At 39.6% G+C, this 19,326-nt stretch overlaps 2 protein-coding genes and 1 pseudogene across 2 annotated transcripts in view; 1 reads left to right on the forward strand and 2 right to left on the reverse strand.

Annotated features, from left to right (window-relative positions):
• LOC135702540 (uncharacterized) overlaps positions 1–19,326 on the forward strand; it is a 733,060-nt gene that overhangs the window by 227,718 nt on the left and 486,016 nt on the right. The window lies entirely within an intron of this gene.
• On the reverse strand, positions 11,056–14,679 carry LOC135702599 (NAD-dependent protein deacetylase Sirt2-like; annotated as a pseudogene).
• On the reverse strand, positions 15,460–15,953 carry LOC135702445 (calmodulin-like). The gene has a single exon (XM_065223480.1). The coding sequence runs from the start codon at positions 15,951–15,953 to the stop codon at positions 15,486–15,488; it is 468 nt and encodes a 155-aa protein (XP_065079552.1). The 3' UTR covers positions 15,460–15,485.

Genomic DNA, 19,326 nt, shown 5'->3' on the forward strand with positions numbered 1-19,326 from the left:
TAGAGCCGGAGAAAATTTCACTGCCAAGTATTTACACATCGCTGAAGTCAAATCAAAACTGTTTCACCTTGTTTGATGCCATCAAGTAAATGGCTGGGGATGGAAAACTTTCGACTCTAATGAAGCTAATTAAGATTAGGAGTGATGATTTCCAACTTTACCTTCATCTTCACTTTGCAGCAACGAAAATGTAACGAAGAGTTGGGTAACCTCCTACTTTTAACCGATGGAAAGAGCTGTTGATTATGGTTGCCCCCTTCAAGTGGTGTGGGATTCGGGGGGGGTCGGAGGCACTATTAATCGAAGTGCCGTGTTTTATAATGAGCCCTACTCAGTGTGTTCATTTGCATGTTTGATACGACCAAGGTTGGAGCCTTTTGAAGGAGAAGTGTGTTTAGGGAAATGTGTGTAGGACGAACGCTTACGTGCGTGACAAATCAGCGAAAGGAGCGCTGTTTGATATTCAAATTAGGGCTCGTTCATCTTCGTTGGGGCGTTGATGGTTGATCGATTCTGGGAAACGAAGTGGATTGAAATTGAAGGTAACGAAGTTCACGCAAAATTTGAGGCGACGTGGGTTACGAGATTTCGATGTACAGTCAAGATTCCTATATTGCGGATTCGTTCTTGCCGGATTCCTATAGTATTGATGCCACTGGATTCCTATAGTACGGTCGATCCGGCATTAACGAATACACGTAGCATATGGGATTAGAGCTAATTGGAACTAAACACTGATTGTACGGCAATTTGAAGAGATAACTTCCTGATGTCTTTTGAGAAGTTGTTAAGCAGAAAGTTTGCCACCTTTTGGGACGATTCAGTTTCCGGTAGGACACAAGTCTGGTCCTGTGGAAGATCCGGAATATCCGTAAAAATGGTCAATTCAAGAAACTGATCCTAGAGCTCCGCGGATTTTTCGAAAACACTCATAAACGTCTTGTACGTTAAAGTTTTGTCCGGAATATGGGCCCTTAGGACCACGGGACGGTTCACCGGAAGATCCGGAACATCCGTAAAAGTGGTCAGTTCATGAAACTGATCCTAGAGCTCTGCGGTTTTTTTTTCTTAACAACTCATAGACGTCTTATCAAAATTAATTGTGAGTGTTGACCAGAATATGAAACCTGGGGACTACAGAATGGTCCACCGGAAGATCCGGAATATCCGTAAAAGTTGCAAATTCATTAAACTGATCCTAGAGCTCCGCGGATTTTTCGAAAACACTCATAAACGTCTTATCAGAATGTATTCGGAGATGTGTTCGGAATATGGACTCTGGGGACCACGGAATGGTTCACCAGAAGATCCGGGACATCCGTAAAAGTGGTCAGCTCATGAAGCTGATCCTAGAGCTCTGCGGTTTTTTTTTTCTTAACAACTGATAGACGTCTTATCAAAATTAATTCTGAGTAAAACAGAAAAACAGTTAAACAGTACTTATAACCCCCTTAAGTTAAGATTTTGATAAGTTCTTTAGTGGGAATGACACTGATGAAGACTGCACATTGTAGTCGAAATACGTATCTGTCATGGATACCAAAATTAATTAAGTAGAATTAAATGGAAGATAACCTTTTTTTGCTTTTTTGTTTAAGCATTCCGCTAACAACCCAATTTCATTATTTCATTAATTCTGAGTGTTGACCAGAATATGAAACCTGGGGACTACAGAATGGTTCACCGAAACATCCGGAACATCCGTAAAAGTGGTCATTTCATTTAACTGATCCTAGAGCTCCGCGGATTTTTCGAAACCACTCATAAACGTCTTATCAGAATGTATTCGGAGTTGTGTTCGGAATATGGACTATGGGGACCACGGAATGGTTCACCAGAAGATCCGGAACATCCGTAAAAGTGGTAAATTCATGAAACTGATCCTAGAGTTTCGCGGATTTTTCGAAACCACTCATAAACGTCTTATCAGAAAGAATTCGGAGTTGTGACCGAAATATGGGTCCTGGGGACCACGGGATAGTTCACCCAAAGATCCGGAACATCCGTAAATGTGGTCAATTCATGAAACTGATCCTAGAGCTCTGCGGATCTTTCGAAACCACTCATAAACGTCTTATCAGAATGTATTTGGAGTTGTGACCGGAACATGGGCCCTGGGGACTATGGGATGGTTCACCGGAAGATCCGGAACATCCTGAAAAGTGGTCAATTCATGAAACTGATCCTAGAGCTCCACGGTTTTTTTTGAAACCACTCATCAGAATGAATTCGGAGTTGTGACTGGAATATGGGCCCTGGGGACTACGGAATGGTTCACTATTATATCCGGAACATCCTTAAAAGTGGTAAATTCATGAAACTGATCCTAGAGCTCCACGGATTTTTCGAAACCACTCATAAACGTCTTATCAGAATGTATTCGGAGTTATGACCGGAATATGGACTCTGGGGACCACGGGATGGTTCACCAAAAGATCTGAAACATCCGGAAAAGTGGTCAATTCATGAAACTGATCCTAGAGCTCCGCGGATTTTTTGAAACCACTTACAATAAATTCGGAGTTGTGGTTTAAAAGTGGTTAATTCATGAAACTGATCCTAGAGCTGCGTGTTTTTTCGAAACTGCTCAAAGACGTCTTATCACAATTAATTCGGAGTTTTGACTGAAATATGGATTCTGGGGACTACAAGATAGTCCATCGGAAGATTCGGAACATCCATAAAAGTGGACAATTCATAACACTGATGCTAGAGCTCCGTGAATTTTCCGAAAACACACATATACGTCTTATCAAAATGAATTCAGAGTTGTGACCTGAATACGGACCCTGGGTACTACAGGATGCTTCAATAGAAGATCCGGAACATCCGTAACAGTGATGAATTCATGAAACTGATCCTAGAGCACCATGTTTTTTTTCGAAACCGTTCATTACAATTATTTCGGAGTTTTCACTGGAATTTGAACTCTGGGGACTACAGGATGGTTCACCGAAAGATCCGGAACATCCGTAAAAGTTGTCAATTCATGAGACTGATCATAGAGCTCGGTGAATTTTGCGAAACCACTCATAAACATAGTTGAAGATGCTAATTTCAAATAACAGACTAAAGTGGTAATTTTTATACGATAGATGGAGGAGATGAAAGTATAGAGTTGATAGTTCCGTTAGAGTACGGCAGTGTGAAAATTGCATATAGATAGACGATAGCGAGCTAGGACAACTTTTTTTTTTTTTCTTTGTTAAAGAGACTTTCAGCCTTGGGCTGGTTCGTCTCTGGCGTCTAGGACAACTTTTAAGGAAGGTACAAATCGGTTTTTTCATCTCTCTTTACCAAACTCCCCCTTTGGAGAGGTATGGTGAGGGGTGTCCTCCCCCCCGCCACCACTGGCAAAAAGAGATGAACGCCGACCCGCTCAAGTACCAACGATGTGTTTGAAACAGTTCTACCGCACTTTAGTTGTTATTTGAACATGGAGGCGAACCAGCCTAAGGCTGAAAGCCTCCTTAATAAAGCTTAATAATAATGTTATTTGAAGGAAGGCATCCAGTCGTAGGTTTGGAAATTGCAGCTATTGCTTACCCCTACCCTGTATGTGCTCCTGTCATCAACTCTAGACTTTCATCACCTCCATCTATCGTATAAAAATTACCACTTTAGTCTGTTATTTGAAATTAGCATCTTCAACTATGTAAATCGTTGACTTCACGCAGAAGTAATACTAAACATATTGTCAAAGTACATAACTCTGGATGGGAGCATACCATCAATTACTGTCATTGGTCGTAAGGTACAGTAGCAGCACCTACCCCACCCGTGTCCCTTCGAGATCGTCAAGTCGACGATGACAGGAGTACATACCGTAGTAGGGGTAAACATATAGTCAAAGCACTCATAAACGTTTCATCAGAATGAATTTGGAGTTGTGACCGGAATATGAACGCTTAGACCAAAAATTGACCTTTGGGACCACGAGATGGTTCACCAGAAAGATCCTGAACATCCTTAAAAAAAAAATCAGTTCTTGAAACTGAGCTTAGAGGTCCGCTTTTTTGAAACCACTCATTAGCGTCTTATCAGAACTAATTTGGAGTTATGACCAGAAAATTGACCCTGGGGACCAATGTACAATGGTCCCAAAGCCATATTTATGAAGACAAAAATATTCCCACTCAAACCATCACTTTTAGGTATATGGTGTCTTGGGGAAAGTTTCTTCGTGTTTTTTGGCCGATTGGAAATTAGGGTGGTCCTTAAAATTGGTGAATTGAAAATTCAACCTTTTTTATTTCTTGAGATAGACAAATGCAGTGTTCTAAAAGGCTGTAGAACAATCAATTTGAACCAACTTTGCTGATGGCATCAAATTTTTTTCTCTTTTGGATCATGACTTATGATAATTTTAAACGAGTAGGTTAGAGTGGCTCCTAGAAAATCGGATTTCTTTAAATATTTTTATTGGTGATCAACGTAGAAAAAATATCTAAAGAAAGCCAATTTTCTAGGAGCCACCCTAACCTTTTGAAAAAACTTTGTTCTAAATACTTTTGGAACTTTTTATGACGCATGTTTTTTGCAGAAGTCACTAATTTGATGGCTCCTTTATTTTAAAAGTTAAGGCTAGTTTTTGATAAAAAAAAATGATATTTTTTTTTTTAATTTAATTAAATACATTAAACAAAAACGCTCTCACAGTTTTTTTTAACCAATAATGAAAAAAACACAATATTTTAATGAAATCAAAAGTATGAAAATCGGTTTGCTTCATTTAGATACATTGTCTGTTTAATAGAACCATTTTTTCGAAGAAAATCTCCATTAATTTTCTAATAATAAAGAAAGATAGCAGCCTGGTTGCTTCAGCAAAAATATGTGTCATCATTAGTTTTAAATGTAACCAAAATAAGGTTTTTAACGAGAAAAGAACTTATGAAAAGATATTCGAAGAAATCTGCTTTTTTTTTCTTTATTTAGGAGATTTTTAGCCGTAGGCTAGTTCATCTCCGTAAAGGGTGGGAAGCCTTAGAAATAGGTCCCCCAGCCACATTGCTTGAGTATCATGCTACTTCAACCTTTGATAATCTACTTAGCCAAACATATAAACAGCTAGTACAATAACACATTAAACAGCATACCAAAAAGACAGGCTAAAAGGATACAAAAAAGAAGAACAAATCTGTTTTTTGGGCCACCCTAACCTACTTGTTTAAAAAATCATAACTCATGAACCATAAGAGATTGAAATTTGGTGTCTTGAGCAAAGTTGCTTCGAATTGATTGTTCTACAACTTTTTGAACATTGCATTGGTCTATCTCAAATAAATAGGGTGCGTGACGAATTTTTGCAGTAAATGGCATATTTGAGAAAAAATACACCAGTTCAGGGGGAACGACACTTCAGGATTATCCCATTTTTACCCAAACCTCTCATATAATTTTCAACGTGCACAAAATTTCAATCCATCCTATCTATTCTTTCTATTCCCAATTTATCCCTTCTGCATGCACACAAATTGTCAAGCAAGCCGTGCAGTTTTTCGAGTTTTTCGAAGTTTTCAGGTCGACCGCGAAGCACTCTCAGACTCACTGTCAGTTTACAACACTCTCCACAACAAACACCACGTATGTCAGCTGGCCATACCGGTAAAAAATCGGTGCGAAAACTAAAAAAAGATGACGGACCACTCGTCTATAATCGGTCTCGGGGGCAAAAAACATCAAGTGCATCACGGAAGAGACGGCAACGCACAACCCGGACTCAAACCGATCGAATTCGACGGATAAGAGCCCGGGTCTCTGTGTGTTGTAGCATGGAAGTTGCCGAACAGGCGCGAAGCAACTGTTGATTTCGTACAGCTGATTCTAGCCCCGGGAAAAGCCTTACCAATGAAACCCCCTACGACAAGCAGGTGCAAAAGGAATTCAGGTCATTTTTTCCACTCGGCCCAAGTTTTACTCGTCTCTGATGCTGGTCAAGGGTTAATGGTGAAGTAAGACACCCACCGGCTGATGTATTTCTGTGCGAGAATATTGCGAATCAAATTCCCGTCCAAATGCAGCTGGGAATATTAACCGGAACCTTGTAATCCATCGCCATCACCCGTTCCTCCTAGTTTGCAGTTTCGACCTATTCGGTGCGGAACCATTTTCTGCACTTGAGCTGTGAGCTTTGGTTATTATAGTTGGGCGGTGTCCATTAATTCCGTTTAGCTAAAAATGAATATTCCCCCCCCCCGTTTGGAACAAAACTTTACACTGAAAATGACCCCTCTATATTTATTACGTAACGCTCTATAAACCCCCCCCCCCGCCTTTTCATTTAATTAATTTTTGATTTCGTTTTGTAGCAAAAATCACAATTTATAAAATTAAAACAGATCCATTTTGCAAAGCAAGATTTAGTGATGACAGCTTTCGTTGTTGTACCAAAAACGTCAAAAAGACCTGTATTTTCAAACTGTACATCAAGAAACGAAAAAAAAAACAAAATGTTCTTTTTGTTACGTAACGCAAAGCTTTACTACTCCTCCCCTATGCATAATTCGTAACGATATAGGTGACACCCTCTCCCCCTATAAGCGTTACGTAATTCATGGACGCTTCATTGCAGCAAATTTTTCTTCTTTTTACACCTATCCTCTTCGCGTTCAGACTCGCATCCCTCTGAAATTTTTTAACACCCCTCACATCACATCAATTGCTTGATCTATTCCCATCTATTTTTTCTATCCCTGCTCTATTTTCGTCATCACGACACACTAAAAAAAATCCCATCAATTATGTTTTTCCCCGAAAATCCCAAGTAATTACTAGACTGAAAAAATACATCCAAATGAGTGTCGTTCCCCCTGCACCAGTTAGTTATTCTAGCAATGAATTTTGTGCGATTTATTTTCTTTCGCAACATATGGAAGTTGTAAGTAAATTTATTCAAAAAAATTGCCTTCCCTTTCGACGACTGTAGTTAAACGCTTCCGGAAACTGCAGTATGCACGTTTTAAAATGTTTCGATCCATAGATGTCATCACTGCCTTGATTTTAGCTTTTAGCGACTTAAGTGTGGTGTGCGGGGTTCTATTGGTATCCCGTTGGACGACGCCCTATACAAAATAATCCAACGGATTGATATCAGGACTGCTTGGGGGCCAAATTTCTTCCTCCCAAATTTACGAAATATTTTCCGTAAGCCATTTCTGTGCTTTATTAGCAGTATGAGCAGGTGCTCCGTCTTATCACTTTCCCAAGCCTTTTTTAATATTATACACTGTTCTTTCAGACACATTTACCGACCGAATTATTTCTTTCATGCATACTCCGGCGCGCAACAAAGCGACAACGGCTGACAGATTGCTCTCTTGTTTCGACATCTTTACGTTTACTCAACATTGTTTGTTTAAATCTTACACCGAACAGTATAAGCTATCCAGTGCTGCCAAATATATCTAAATCATGATGCACAAGCATGAGAAATTACTATTTGAAATTTACTGCAAAAATTCGTCACGCACCCTGTAATTAAAAAAAAATTGTATTTTCAAATCTCCAATTTTGTGGACCATCCTAAATTTACTAACATAAAAAGATCGGCCAAACAATATGAAGAAACTTTCCCGAAGACACTATATACCTAAAACTGACGGTTTGGGCGCAAACATTTTTCTCATCCTAAATATGGCTTTTTGACCATTATGCAGTGGATGGTCCTCCGAAAGATCTGAAACATTCGTAAAAGAGGTCAATTCATGGAATTGATCCAAGAAAATAGACCCTGGAGACCATGAACGCTCCTCTGGAAAATAATAGACAACTCATCCGAATGAACTCGGAGTTGTGACTGGAAATGGACCACGGAACATCCGTTAAAGTGGATAGTTCAAGAAAACTGATCTAAGCACTCTGTGGTTTTTTAAAGCTACTCATAGACATATTTTTTTTTATTTATTATAGGTGCTATTTAAGTATTTAATAACTTCTAGACACTTTTAACGGAATTTTTGAATATTATTCCTTGGATTTCATGGACTTATTTCCCTTGACTTCTTGGAGATCTTTCTTTGGAGTTACAAGTTATCGAGGCACTAGTTTCAATGTTTATATTTTTAATTCAGCGGCGCCGGTGGTGTAGTGGTAAACGTGATTACTCCTCAGTCGGCGCCACCGGGATGTTCTGAGGCATAACATCTCTGATCACGCCTTCCTTCGGAAGGGAAGTAAAGCCGTTGGTCCCCGGTTCATGAGTTGATGAGTCGATAGGTAGGGTCCAGGTGTGGGGGCTGCCTCCCTGGCGTCGGTAGCATTGGTGCTCAGCACGGAAAACAAGATCGACGGAAAACAAATCAAAGGAAAAAAAAAAAAAAATTTAATTCATCACATCAAAATTTAATCAATAAACCATTTGAAAACATCGTTTTAATTAGTTATTATTATTATTAATTTATGAGTGGTATTGAAAAAAAAAGTGGAGCTCTAGGATCGGTTTCACGAACTAATCACTTTTAAGGATCTTCCGGATCTTTTAATGGACCATCACGTGGTCCCCAGTATAAATTGTCTGATCAAAACTCCGATTTGATTGTGATAAGATGTCTATGAGTGCTTTCTAAAAAATCGTGGAGCTCTAGGATCAATTTCATGAATTGAGCACTTTTAGGCATGTTCCGGATCTTTCGATGGGCCATCCCGTAGTCTCCAGTGTCCATATTCTGCACTCAACTCCGATGAAAATCGATGAAGAGAATCGATCAAAGTCACTTACACCCCTTTTCTTCTAACCCCCTACAGGAATCCCCCGAATAGTGCAGTGGGTAGTAACATCCACCTACCGCAATTTTTTCGCTGTTATCATGCTAGTTGAACCGGTAATGTGTAGATAAATAGTGTATTGTTAACTTTAATCATAAACATGAAGTCAGCTAAGTTAGATGGAGGTCAAAAATTTTTGAAATAAGCTGATTTTCAGTAATTTATGGAATACAAAACATTTCATAATTACCGAACCTCGTAAAAAAAAAAACTACTGGGCCACTCAGCTATAGACCCACAGCATTTATATATCTCTGCTGACAGTTTTTCAAAAAAGTTCTGAGTTGCTAATGCAGTCTATTCGGTTATATTTGACAGCTATCTTGACTACCGAGTGCTCAGTATCTGTTGAAATTACCGAAACGATAGCCGAGCGCTCAGCTGTTCTAATCTCGTCAAAAAATTAACTGAATTCGGTAAAAATAAGTAAGTGTGCATGCTCCATTATACTGATGCAAAATTTGAAATTTTCGCTCCACAGTGTTCAAACGGTTTCAAATTGGGTCCTGATTAGCCTCCGAAAGTTTAAACTCATTTGATAAGAAACTGACTTGGCACAAACCATTTGAAGTTTATGAATTACTATGCGAAAACCAAACGTTTTGTTTATTGTCTTCTAGCTTTTTTACATATTGTACTGTTAACAAATTCTATTGCTTTTCTTATGGGAATTTTTATCAGCTGCAACTTTGCCTAAAATCGTTTTTCAGCCAAACGTCAAATTAAATAGTTATTAATTAATTAAGAGATTGATAATCTTATGGCAAGATTAAGCAACTGTATTGTGAGCAACACTGTATTCTGCAGTGTGTCATAGTAGCCATGATTTTTGTACTTTATTCTACGCGCCATAAACACCAATGTTGCCTGCTGAACAGTTGATTGAGCATAATCATAAAGTTCTGTCCAGTTAGAATCCGGAATCATTTATTGTGTTGCAGCGGCACGGATTATTTCACAGCGGTTTGTTTACCTAGGCGCCCACTTTCTGTGGTATAAATTTCACGGTGTTTCGTGCAGTGAGTCAAAAATTATTCTAGTTGGAAGCTAATCCAACGTGGTCCGCAATAAAAATCGCAAAAACTTTGAAAATTGCCAAATCAATCGTATATGATGTGCTCAAACGTTTCAGGGAGCGAAAGAGCGTGGATCGAGTACCTCAAGGTAAACGTCGTAGTGGAACATATGACCGCAAGCTGAACCAGAAGGTGTTGAGAACCGTCAGGGCAAACCCTGCACTATCAGATAATGAAATCGCACAAAAATACGCTGCTGCTCGCAGTACCGTTCGAAGAATTCGTTTGCGAGCAGGATATCGTTCTTGTCGAGCCAGCAAGCAACCAAACAGAACGTTAAAGCAAAGTTTCGTCACCTAAACTCGAGCTCGGAAATTTTACCAGCAGGTTTTGACGAAGTACCAAGGATGCCTGCTCATCGACGATAAAACATACGTCAAAATGGATTTCAGACAGCTTCCGGGCCAAAAATTCTACATGGCGACGGCCCGAGGAGATGTTTCTGCGAAGTTTGAGTTTGCTTTTATGGACAAATTTGCCAAAAAAAAACTGATTATTTGGTAAGGAATATGCAGCTGCGGAGCAAAGACCAAAGTGTTCGTGACGAATAAGACGATGGACTCGAAGCTGTACAAGGAGGAATGCCTCAAAAACCGCGTACTACCTTTCATTAAAGCCCATAAAGGTCCCGTGAAGTTTTGGCCAGATTTAGCGAGTTGCCACTACAGCCGGGAAGTCATCCAGTGGTACCGCGATTATAACGTAGATTTCATCGATAAAAACATAAATCCACCCAACTGCCCGCAGTTCCGGCCCATCGAGAGATTTTGGGCAATAATGAAGCGGAAGCTTAAGAAAAGTGGAAAAACCGGCTCGGGACGCGATTCAGATGACCAAAATGTGGAACAAATGTGCCAAGGAAGTTGACTCCGGAGGTGTGCAGCGTTTGATGGGAGGAATAAAGAAGAAAGTGCGAATTTTCATTAGAATCGAAGATAAATGATTTGTATTGATATTTTTTCCATAAAGTACAGTGTTGACGATAGACGTCTTGCCGCACTAGAAGGACTTTCTTCGCTAGTAGATCACTAGCACCGAGACGAATTCTGCCCAAACCGAATCACTGATCACAAGAAAAAATTGTCATCGACCGACCAGAGAAACAGACGACGTAGGTACTATTTCCTTCAACGTGTATTTTGTAACTTAGTGGTTAAAATTACTTATCTTCCTTATACTTTTCCCTTTTACAAAATGTTTTCTCTTGCACTTTACAAGATTGGTTAACGATTCGTTTGTACCCGTTCAATCGTTCTTGGCTTCACTCGCCACCTCCGGTTTGCCCGCGACATGATCCTTCATTTCGTCATGATGTAGATCCACTGGAACCAAGTCTGGTATAGACGCGTCTGTAGCTGGATGAGCTTCGTGTATCATGGCTTCCTCACTGTCGTGAATTTACTGCGGAGAAGACGTCGTAGCTACGTTCGATTCCATTAAAAGGAAATGCTTGTGTTGATCTGCGTCCAACTTGGCGTGTTCCCGTTTGATCATTTCTCGCAGCTCATCCCCCATTCCTGACTTGTCAGCGAGAAAGAAGCACCCATCATCGCAATCACCGGTCCACGCGACGTCCCTTCGGTTACCGGGCAAATCGAAGCACAGCCCTTCACCAAACATCATCGAACGTAAAAATCCAAATCCTCCGTTACCGACCTTGTCTCGGTTTATCAGCAGCCGAACGCAATCATCGTTCACATATTCGACTAACGATGCAAATGGCTGTACTGTCAGGGATGTGCCCATGATGATCAGCAGATCACAGTCGATGAAGTCTTTATGCGGTAGAACGTGGAACCGTTCCGGAAGGCCTTCTCCGAAGAATACAATGTCCGGTTTGATAACCCCGTTGCATGAACAGGTCGGTATTTCGTCAGAAAAAGCTTTTCTTTAGCAAACTCCAAAGAATACTCTGTTCTGCACTGCAAACAATGATTGGTAAAGAACGTTCCGTGAGCTTCCACTATCTATCTACAATCTTTTTGAAGCCACCGTTCTTCCAGTGCTTGATGACCCCGTCTATGTCCACCGTATCCAGTACCCTCTTCCTGGGAGCACCATCCTTGTCGTCATAGTTATCAGTAGTGTAGAAACCCAATTTGTCCGAAAGGTATTGCCTAATTCTTTCAATGCTGATGTTGTCCGAATGTAAGCCACCACTGTGGTAATGTTCTTCATCTTCACTATCATCAAACTGGGAGACGATATAGACGATATAGCTAAACAAACATATGAAGAGAAGATCATCTTATGAATAACTTAGTACTTAAGGATCAATGTTGACGATAGACGTCTTGCCGCACTAGAAGGACTTTCTTCGCTAGTAGATCACTAGCACCGAGACGAATTCTGCCCAAACCGAATCATTTGTCATCGACCGACCAGAGAAACAGACGACGTAGGTACTGTTTCCTTCAACGTGTATTTTATAACTGAACTATTTACATAAATTTGCTCCTACTGTGGTAGTGACCATCGGCTATCTATCGGTCGGTATCGTAATACAAAATTCTCTCCCTCTCTCTGCTCGCAATTCCATAACAGTCCGTATCATTTGGAATGGTAATTCAACACTTAACTAATTGGATTGATATTTACAAAATCTTATTCCTATCTCCAACATACAGTAAATTACCTTTGTTTTGATGTATTGACCTTATTTGTACGTCAATCCGTTACCGAGATACAGATGATTTTACTATTCCGGATTCTAAATGGACATAGCTTTAAGACATCAATGACTTGAATCATTAATAATGTTTGTTCCTTACATTTGATCAAAAAGAGGTCTTGAACAAAGTTGTAACTGAGAAAATTTTCAACAAGCTCAGCTATCGTTTTCTGAGTAGAGTGAACTGGTGAATTTTGAGATGGATATGAACCGAAATTATGGTTTCTCCATAGTAATTCCCATATAAACTTCAAATGGTTTGTGCCAAGTCACTAAAGTAGTTTAAATTTTGGGAGACTAATTAGGGCCCAATTTGGAACCGTTTGAGCACTGTGCAGCGAAAATTTCAAATTGTGCATCAGTCTAATGCTCCATATACCCTACTGGTTCAGATCTCATCCGTTTCTTCTTTTCCTCAGCAAAGAACGAAGGAGAACAGCCACCTACAGAATGAAAAGCAAAGCTTCGCAATCGAAGAGAGATGCGACTGCTTTTGGTATTGACTAGAAGCTCACAGAAATCGCAATTTCCAAACCTACGACTGGATGCTTTCCTTCAAATAACAACCGTAGTGCGGTAAAAAATCGGTAGAACTGTTTCAAACACACAGTTGGTACTTGAGCGGATCGGTTTTCATCTCTTTTTTCCAGTGGTGGCGGGTGGGGGACACCCCTCACCATCCCTCTCCAAAGGGGGAGTTTGGTAAAGAGAGATGAAAAAACCGATTTGTACCTTCCTTAAAAGTTGTTCTAGCTCGCTATTCTAATATCTATATGCAATCTTCACACTGCCGTACTCTAACGGAACTATCAACTCTATGCTTTCATCTACTCCATCTATCGTATAAAAATTACCACTACAGTCTGTTATTTGAAATTAGCATCTTCAACTATGTAAATCGTTGACTTCACGTAGAAGTAATACTAAAACATATAGTCAAAGAACATATAGGTGATATTCGGTAAAAAATTACCCATTGTCATTTTAATTTAAAAAAATAGAAATGCTCATAATCTCGAAATCTGTAGGACTTGCAAAACTAGTTTATTCAGAAGAGTTCCTTAAAATTGTATTCTTTAAAGCCATGCCGAAGACACCATTAATGCTTTATTAAAAAGTTATTAGCAGCGCTGCCCTAGTGACAGAATTTATTACTAATATGATGTCACAAAATTAAGGCTCAGATCAACTCCAATCAACTTTTCTAAAGACTAAAAACTTCCATAATGCATCCTTGAGGAGCTATTGATTGATACCGCATTTTGGTACGTGGACGCCTTACGTCTCCTAGGTTCATCGCTGCGGATTATTATGTCCCATCCGCGATGAATAATGACCAAGCACTTTGCATCTTCATGGAGATAAAAGTATGCGAAGAACGAAGAGGAGTACTCATCTTACGAAGAACTAGGAATGTTTGCGTGTCGTATCGACACTCATATTTCTCTCAAGCAGATCACTCACCATGATTAACTTTTACACTGGTATCCTCTTTATTCGAGAGTGTATCTGGAATACCGATGCTTCAAAGGTGTTCCGCACGCGAAAAGCGAATTCAGGATAAATGATGCCTCAAATTTGTAATACAGTGATGACCCGATTTTGTCAGCCTCCTTTTTGAAAATCATTTCTTCTACGAAATCCATGCGCTTTTCAAGCGATCTTACTGTACCAAAGTAAACCCTAAACATCCATGTTGAAGATGAATTACGGATATGTGAAATTATTGAAAGATAAAAGTCTGATGCGAGTCATTACCGTAGTACTTTCTGTGCAATGAAATAAAGCATTGGATGCATTTTCTGCATAGCAAAGAAGTCAAAAATCGTGTTACTCCAAAAACAGGCAGGCACTGTATTACCGAAAATAACTATATCACATTTATCCAAATCAACATAAGTTAATATGTTCTGAAACTGATGCTGTTAGCTGGATGATTTTATTCATTGTTAAAAAGTGAATCAGTCGATATATATATATGCATCGATTGAACATCGAAATACATGCTCCAAGTTCGTGTTAATCTGTCGACCAAACATTGCATGCAAATATGTTCGGATTGTACATTGAATCAATTGGCAACATTTAATCGTTCGTTGGAGTTCTATCAGATCAATGTTTCTCCACATGTTTCAGATTCCCGCCAGCCACATCATACCATACCATTTTATTAATCAGTCGTAAAATCGAGAATTTTAATTGATTTAATTTACTGTTTTTATTTTGCAGGTAAGTTCATCACGCCTCAATGGATCTGATCAGACAGCAGTATTTATCCCCACTTGGCAGTGAGTATATAAATTAAATTTGATCATTCATTTCAGAAAACCGTTCCGAGTTGATGGATCTCATTTGTTGGAGTAAACTTTTCCAATATAAAACAGCAAATTTCCCACTCCCGGTCCCATTTCACAATATCATCCGGAAGCATCATATTTCAACTTACTCTTCTTTAGAACAAAGCTCCGTTCGAGTTCATCATCGTCGTAGTCGAAAGCTGGCGCAGCATCTTTGGCATGAAATTATAATGAATTTATGACTTGTTTTGCTCTGCACACTCACACACCACCGAACCGCTACAGCGGCAGACAGAATCACACCCAACTGGAAACCCGGAGTGGAAAACCTTGAAAAGTTATAAATATTAATTGTTGCCCAGTTTCTGCTCGGCAGCAGCGGAAGAATTGTGCTTTCCAAGTCACACAGCAAACAACGCCGAGCTGGCAAGTTATCGATTTAATTAATGTTTGATCCTACTGAGTTTCCTCGGGATGCTAGAACTTTACCAGAAAATTAGAACAACGACAGCCGGATGCAGTCAGCCGGTGTAGCTGTAAATGGCAGAAATTGTATTTTGTTCTTTTAACTACAGTTGGTGTCACACGGAGTCCTACTCCCCGCTCGCACGCGCAGGAAACACATTCCAATAATTAAACCGGTAATTGGAAAACTTTGCCTACGCAGGCCTGTCTTTATTTCTGGGTGATCATCTTTACAAACTCTTCGTAGTCAATTTGTCCGTCACAGTTGATGTCCGCCTCCCGGAGCAGTTCATCGAGTTCCTCCTCGGACATCTTCTCTCCAAACGACTCCAGCGCCGCTCGTAGCTCGTCAGCCGAAATCAGTCCATTTCCATTGCGATCGAAAATGCGAAAGGCTTCCTTCAGTTCGTCCTCCCTGGTCAACTGCCGCATCCGAACCGTCATCATCGCGACAAAGTTCGAAAACTGAATCCTTCCCTCGTGGTCGACGTTGAGGTCCTTGAGCAGCACCTTCACCTCCGCGTCGGAAACGCTTTTCCCGAGGGATCGCAGCACCGTTCTCAGCTCCGAACTGGTTATGCTGCCGGTTCCGTTTCTATCGAACAGGGAGAAGGCATCCCGTAGCTCCTCGATCTGCTCGTCCGAGAGCTTCTCAGCCGGCTGTTTCCGATGGGTCATTTTGCAACATGGACTACTGGGTTGTGGGAATTTTTCGGGCAAGAAATCGTAAATAATCCAACTTCTGCGTTTGCTTAGGTTGGGCTATGTGTTTGTGTGAATGAGAAATAAAGCTTATTTATGACTCTAGTTCTTTGACTTTTGCCATTCGCCGGTTGGATGGGTTGCAACTGCCTTGGAAATGGTGTTCATTATCTTCACGACCTATTGCTGCAGCAGCAGTTGAAGGGCAACGGAAACGTACGGTGACACAGGGCCATAGCTGGGGTTTCACCTTTCCTTGCACATAAATCGTGCTTTATTTTCTTTGGGTTGATCGTCGGAACTGGTCAAAGAACTCCTGCCATCCTCACCGGAAGGTGAGGGAACAAAACTTTATGCCACCAATAACGGCCGCAATCGTCCGGGACCCGGTGGCCGGGAGGTTTATTGCCAGATACTTATTCCGAATGTATGTGTGTTTGTGTGTGTGCCCGAGGCGGTAAATGTTGCATACTGCCGGTAATAGGAAATCTATAAAATTATGGTCAAATGAGTTATGGCCTCTGTTGTTCGGTGTCGGAGTGTATTGGACTAGGTAGGTTGGAATTGCAAGTTTATCTACCGATACATATGGAGAGAATCATAAGCTGTGGTAGTACTTTTTCCTATTCTAGATAAATGATATCTGATTTACTATTCTGGTTCCAAACCTGATATTTAAGTGTTTAAAAAATGACATGGAACATCGTTGGATCGCTAGTCAGTAAAGGTACGCTATTATCTGGGAGGAGCGTTCCCAGGTCAGTTTCAGGGAAATCTGGTCCGGTTAATATATAAAATCTACAAAAATGTGGAATACTCCAACATAACTATACACTAGACTGCCAGCGAAAATGGTAATTTTTAATTTCGTTAACAAACCATATACAAAATGTTTATTGCCGCGAAAAATTACCCTATGCAAAATTTGAGCTCAATCAGACATGATTTAGGGGTGGCGCAAACGCGTCAAAGTTTGACTTTTTTCACTCTCGAAAATCTCCCTCATGAAAATTCGTAAATCAAAAAAAAAAAAAATTTTTTATGTCAAATGTCTTAAAAATGCAAAAACGTCGAGATTAGGAGTTTTTTTGAAATTCTTTTTTTCTTAAATCGACTTTCTGGGACTTAGAATTTTTTTTCATAAGTTCTATATGGAATATAGAAGATTGATGAGTCGGCTTCTAAAACTGTTCACAATTGTCTCCAACCTGCTTATATATCGAATTAAACCACCATTTAGGATCTAATACGGAATAATTCACTAGGGTGGTCCAATTATTCTTCATTAGGGTGGTCCAAAAATTCAAAAATATATGAAAAACCACAACTTTTCATCAGAAATTCCTAAAATCAATTGTAAAAATATCTTGGATTGCGTTAATCTTTTTTTTTTTGGGAATCATGAGTTTTGCACAAGAGGAACATTCGCCTGAAAAGATGAAAAAATACTTGTTTTATACTTTGCCATATATTTCCTTATTAGCTACACCAAATCAGATTTCCTGGTACTCTTATAATTTTTTCGATGATCTTCAACTAATTGTAAAATGCACTGCTTTTGATCTTCATCCGTTGATAGTTTTGAATGGTATGTTTTAATCAATGCTATACCACGCTCTGCATTATCATTAACTACTTCCAAACATTGAACCCGTCTTTTGGCATTTTTAAACTCGATGGAACTACTTCACTGCTCCATATCGACATTCAGCAACGACTTCGGAATTTGGAGAGCTTTGAATAAGTTTTCAATACCACTGCTGCCTTGTACAAACGAGTGTAGGCCAATCGTTGAAATATCGTTGGATTCAACAATGGATCTGGCTGTAATGTTTTTATGAGTATCTGTAAAAAAAAAATCATTACAAAATTAAATGCAAATGTATCAATTAAAGCATTTACCTGATAGAAGTAAGGCTTCGATGACCTTTTTCTTAACCGGGAGGTCTACATTTTCGTCGAACAGACATAGTCCGATAAGGCTGTTGTCCAAATATTCCAAGTGAGTTAAAATTCCTTTATGTACTGTTTTCACAACGTCTTCATCAACAGTTTAATATTCCTTCAATATTTTTAACAGGGTCAGATCGTTGTTGGGTGCCATCGCATCACACGGAGAAAGAAACCAACTTTTCAAATAAATTTTTACAATGAACACACAAAATCGAGCTAGTTGATTTTTAGTTTTATCTGGTAAAGCAACCCTAGTAGCACGCTTGTCACAAATCAATTGTAGAAACTTGTATACGACTTATTTCAGTCATAAACAAGTTGCTGTAACTTATTGTGATGAAAGTGTGCTACTCGGGAAATTCATGCCGAATAATAAACATTTTGGCCATGCATCTTGCATTATGGAACGCACCAGAAGCTCTTATTTGTATTTTTTCATCGATTTTTCCACTTAAATATAAAATGGCAAGTTGTAGAACCTCTCGGTAATCACCACGGTGGTGTTGCTCTCTAATTATTTTTTTTTTCATAAAACTCCAATAACGCCAATCTTTCTATTTCCGAAATAGCTATTTTCAAAAAAATCATCATCCATACCTGAGTGGTATGAAGTCTTTTCCAAAATGTGCCATTTTGATTGGAATTTCTTAAAAATCTCAACATTTGGAGACTTTGACGTTTCAAATTTCAGAATTTTAAAAGCTTTGCCAAGTAGCAGTTCATGTATGTGGTGTCTACAAGGGAGGCCTATAAGCTGCCTCTTAAACAATTTGTCCAGGTACTGACACCCACCTTTTTTTCTACCGGTGTTTGATGCAGTAGTATCAAAAGATGTAAACATAATTCTGAAAACAAACGATAAAATAGTCAGAATTCTGAGGTGAACATACAAGATTTAAGATCATACCGCAAGCCCCCATTTGACGACTGCATTGTACACCGATTCTGCTTGTTGTGCCCCCGTAGAGTTTTCGATGGGTGGAACAGCCAATAATTTGCTAAAGCCTTCACCTGATACAACTATGGCCAAGGGCTCGGTTTTTATTAGAGCTTTGGATGGTAATATGTTAGGTAGCAGCTTAGAATCCCAATGTACTGTTAAATTTATATCTGGTTTAAACGACGCTTTTAAATCATGTTGCATTTGTAAGCGAATTCCTGCTCTGGCGATTCTGACAGATTCCTTGTTCAACAATAATGATGAAACATCGTGCCCTAAAGCTTTAGCGATCGATGATATTAGAAACACAGCATTTCGATCACTCAATTTACAGCGGTCCAAAGCAGCAGCTACCTCAACTGTAACAACTCGTATCAGTTGCGATTACGTGTCAAAGCTGGTTTTGGAGAACCTAGAACGTTCAAAATATATTAATATGGATGGTAATAGGTGTAT

Source organism: Ochlerotatus camptorhynchus, unplaced genomic scaffold (genome assembly GCF_037179485.1).
Source record: "Ochlerotatus camptorhynchus isolate MF236.1 unplaced genomic scaffold, CSIRO-AGI_Acam_v1.1 ptg000193l, whole genome shotgun sequence".
Classification (NCBI taxonomy): domain Eukaryota; kingdom Metazoa; phylum Arthropoda; class Insecta; order Diptera; family Culicidae; genus Ochlerotatus; species Ochlerotatus camptorhynchus.

Bases quoted from the DNA above. Each gene is read 5' to 3' on its own strand.
- LOC135702445 (XM_065223480.1), bottom strand. From the start codon at position 15,953: ATGACCCATCGGAAACAGCCGGCTGAGAAGCTCTCGGACGAGCAGATC.